This window comes from Charadrius vociferus, unplaced genomic scaffold (genome assembly GCF_000708025.1).
Source record: "Charadrius vociferus isolate BGI_N301 unplaced genomic scaffold, ASM70802v2 scaffold7, whole genome shotgun sequence".
NCBI classification, from domain to species: domain Eukaryota; kingdom Metazoa; phylum Chordata; class Aves; order Charadriiformes; family Charadriidae; genus Charadrius; species Charadrius vociferus.
In genome coordinates, this window is record NW_009649308.1 from 5,134,132 (window position 1) to 5,136,846 (window position 2,715).

The window sequence follows — 2,715 nt, forward strand, 5'->3', positions numbered from 1 at the left end:
GGCGGTGCCTCCGCGTCGCCTCCGCGTCTCAGCGGGAGGGACTCTGGATGCGCGCCGTTCCTTCCCAAAATTACTGCTTCTTCCCGCCCCCTCCCCGCCCTTCCGCCGGGGGTGTGGAGGTCCGGGACCGCACGCGAAGTCGGTAGTGTTCTGCGGGAAACCGGTGGAGTGATTGTGCCCCGGAGGGTTTTTTTGGGAGGGGGGGGATAGAGATCCTGCCCCATCCCCAGGAGGTTCCCGGCGCTGCACCCCCCGCACTCACCAGCACCTCCCCGGTGTCGGGTCTCCCCAGCCCTCTCCCCCTCTTTTCCCCATCCCTTTGCACCCCAGCAGCTCCCACCTCACCTCCAGCCCCCCTGCTCCTCGCCATTCTGTCTGTCTCCAGACATCTCCCTGGCACCTCTCTGTCCCACCATCCTCCCCATCTCCCTCCCCCTGGCAGCGCTGAGCCCCAGAGTGGTGCTGGTGGCACCCCTGGGCAGCCACCCCACCATGGCCACTGGCCCGGATTTTCACTTCTCAGTGCTCTGAGATCTCTGCTCTGGTGGCAATGCCCACTGCTGCCCCTGCCCTGTCCCACGGAGGCAGCACTCCCGGGAGACCCTGCCAAGGAGCCAGGGCAGAGCCTCAACATCTGTTTTCCATGTTGTGTCTGTAAAATGGGGATAAAAGCATCTTCCCAGCAGGCTTCATAATTGCTTGTAAATGACTTTAATGCCCTGGGCTGAGAGGTGCTAAGTGCAAATCATGTAATTATTTCAAGCCAAAGCGTATTTCATCAAGTTAAAACAAACTAATACTATCTCTGCTTCAACCCCCCCCCTCCACTTTTATTGGATAAAAGCCTAATTACCAGGTTCTCCAGGGAGAAAAGAGAAAGTGTACACTGACAGCGGTGCAAGAGGCAAGTTACAAATGCCCAGATCAATTAATGGCAAAGAACGCATCATCTTCAGAGAAAACAGCGGTTATTTACCTTGGATGAACTAAGGGAGCCCTGTGCTCACTGCCTGTGCCCCACCAAGCAGCAGGGCCACCACTGGCCCCCTCTTGCTCAGTCGCCCCCACTCTGGGCTGGTGATGAATGGGTCTTGGCTCCCTGCTCCGCTCCATGCCAGGGCTGGGCTGTGCACAACCACTGTGTTGGGGTGCCTGTGCCCTGGGGAGCTGCTGGTGCCCCACAATTGCCCACGCCAAGGTAAATTCTTGTGCCCCATCCCAGCTCCTGAGATTTGGGCAGGCAACTCTCCGGCCCCAAGCCCCCAGCCCGGGCAGGGAGAGCCAGCTGTGAGCATGGCTGCCTGCATGCCCTCCCGTCGGCAGGCCTGGCTGCAGCCAGGCACCGGTGCCGAGCCAGCTCTGCCTGCGTACCCGGCAGCAGGCGTGCGGCAGCCCCGGCCAACTCGGCACAGACCGGGGCAGATGCCAGACCTCTTTCTTTCCCGCTGCGCCCATTTATTAGCACAGCCAGTGAGCGGCATTCAGCCATGCTTAGGAGAGGAAAGGGAGAAATGATGCTTTACCTGCTTTGATGATGTGGTGCAGCCCTGTGAGAGCCCGGGACAGATGTCCCCATGCCTCCAGGTAAAGCCCCAGCCTGGGGTAAGGTAGTCTTTCCTCACGGTTGAACGGAGCCTGGCTCTCCGGCAAAGGGAAAGTCACTGGCCACATTGGAAATGTGCCGAGGGAATGAGCTGGTGGACAGTGCCGAGCTCCTGCTGGGACAGGCGGTGTAAAACAAGCCCCACTGTTCCTCGAGAGCTGCATGGGGCACAGCCAGGGATGGGCAGCCCTTGCACGCTGCCACCACACTGCTGGAGATGTTCCCGGAGCTGCTGCACATGCAGCAGCAAGCAGGGTTTTGGCGAGGCTGGCCTGCCACCAGTGTCCCGGCCCCCTGCTGCCCCCCAGCACTCCCACCACGCTGACCCCTCGCAGCAGCAGGACTCCAGCACGCACCCCCTGTGCCCCTAACGCACCATCTTGTGCCTGTAATTCACTGATGGGGGAAAAGCAGATACTCCCCGGCCCCAGCCTGCAGGGTGTCACAGCAAGGTGTCCCTCTGGATTTTGTTTCAGTTGCTGTGGCCAGGTCTTACAGCCAGGATGGGGAAGCTGATGCTGCGTGCTTCTAGCTGCCGTCTCAATTCGAAGGGATAAATATAGACCTGTCCCTCGCACTACCCCTTCACTGCAATACAGATTTTGCAAGCATTAACCATGGCCCCGCCGTGACTGACAAGCACATATTGACAGACACATGTGGCCACTGAAAGCCCCAGCGATTTGCTAATGTTTATTAACAGCTACATGGTCTCCCCAGGGTGGAGAGCCCGGCTTCCCCATGTAGGGTGCTGGCTGGCCCTGGTGGGGACTTGGGCGCGGGGCAGGATGCTGCGAGAGTGCTGCAAAGGGCACCAGATGCCAGGGGGCTCGGGACAGGATCCTGTTGCGTTGAGCTCACCCCTCTTAGGAAAACAAGTTATTTTTTGATCCGCTCCCGAACGCTGAAGTCCTGCAGGGTAGGGAGGGAAAGCAGTGTGGTTTCCTGCAGAAAGGCAAAGGTCTTGGCGCAGCCGTGCTCGCTCAGCCTTTTTTGGGGGGGAGGAGGGGGGTGCCGCGGGACTGGGGAGCTGTGCTGGGAAGGGACCTGTGCCCATGGGTCCCTGAAGGCTGGGGTGAGGGGGCACCCATGATGGAGGCACTGGGCTCAGC

General features: G+C 60.0%; 1 protein-coding gene across 1 annotated transcript in view; it reads left to right on the forward strand.

Annotated features, from left to right (window-relative positions):
* Window positions 1–1,293: 1,293 nt before the first annotated feature.
* Window positions 1,294–2,715, forward strand: part of ATP1B4 (ATPase, Na+/K+ transporting, beta 4 polypeptide) — an 11,217-nt gene continuing 9,795 nt past the window's right edge. Inside the window, 1 exon segment of the mRNA XM_009889342.1 lies at window positions 1,294–1,470. Within this exon segment, the coding sequence (XP_009887644.1) occupies window positions 1,294–1,470 (177 nt within the window).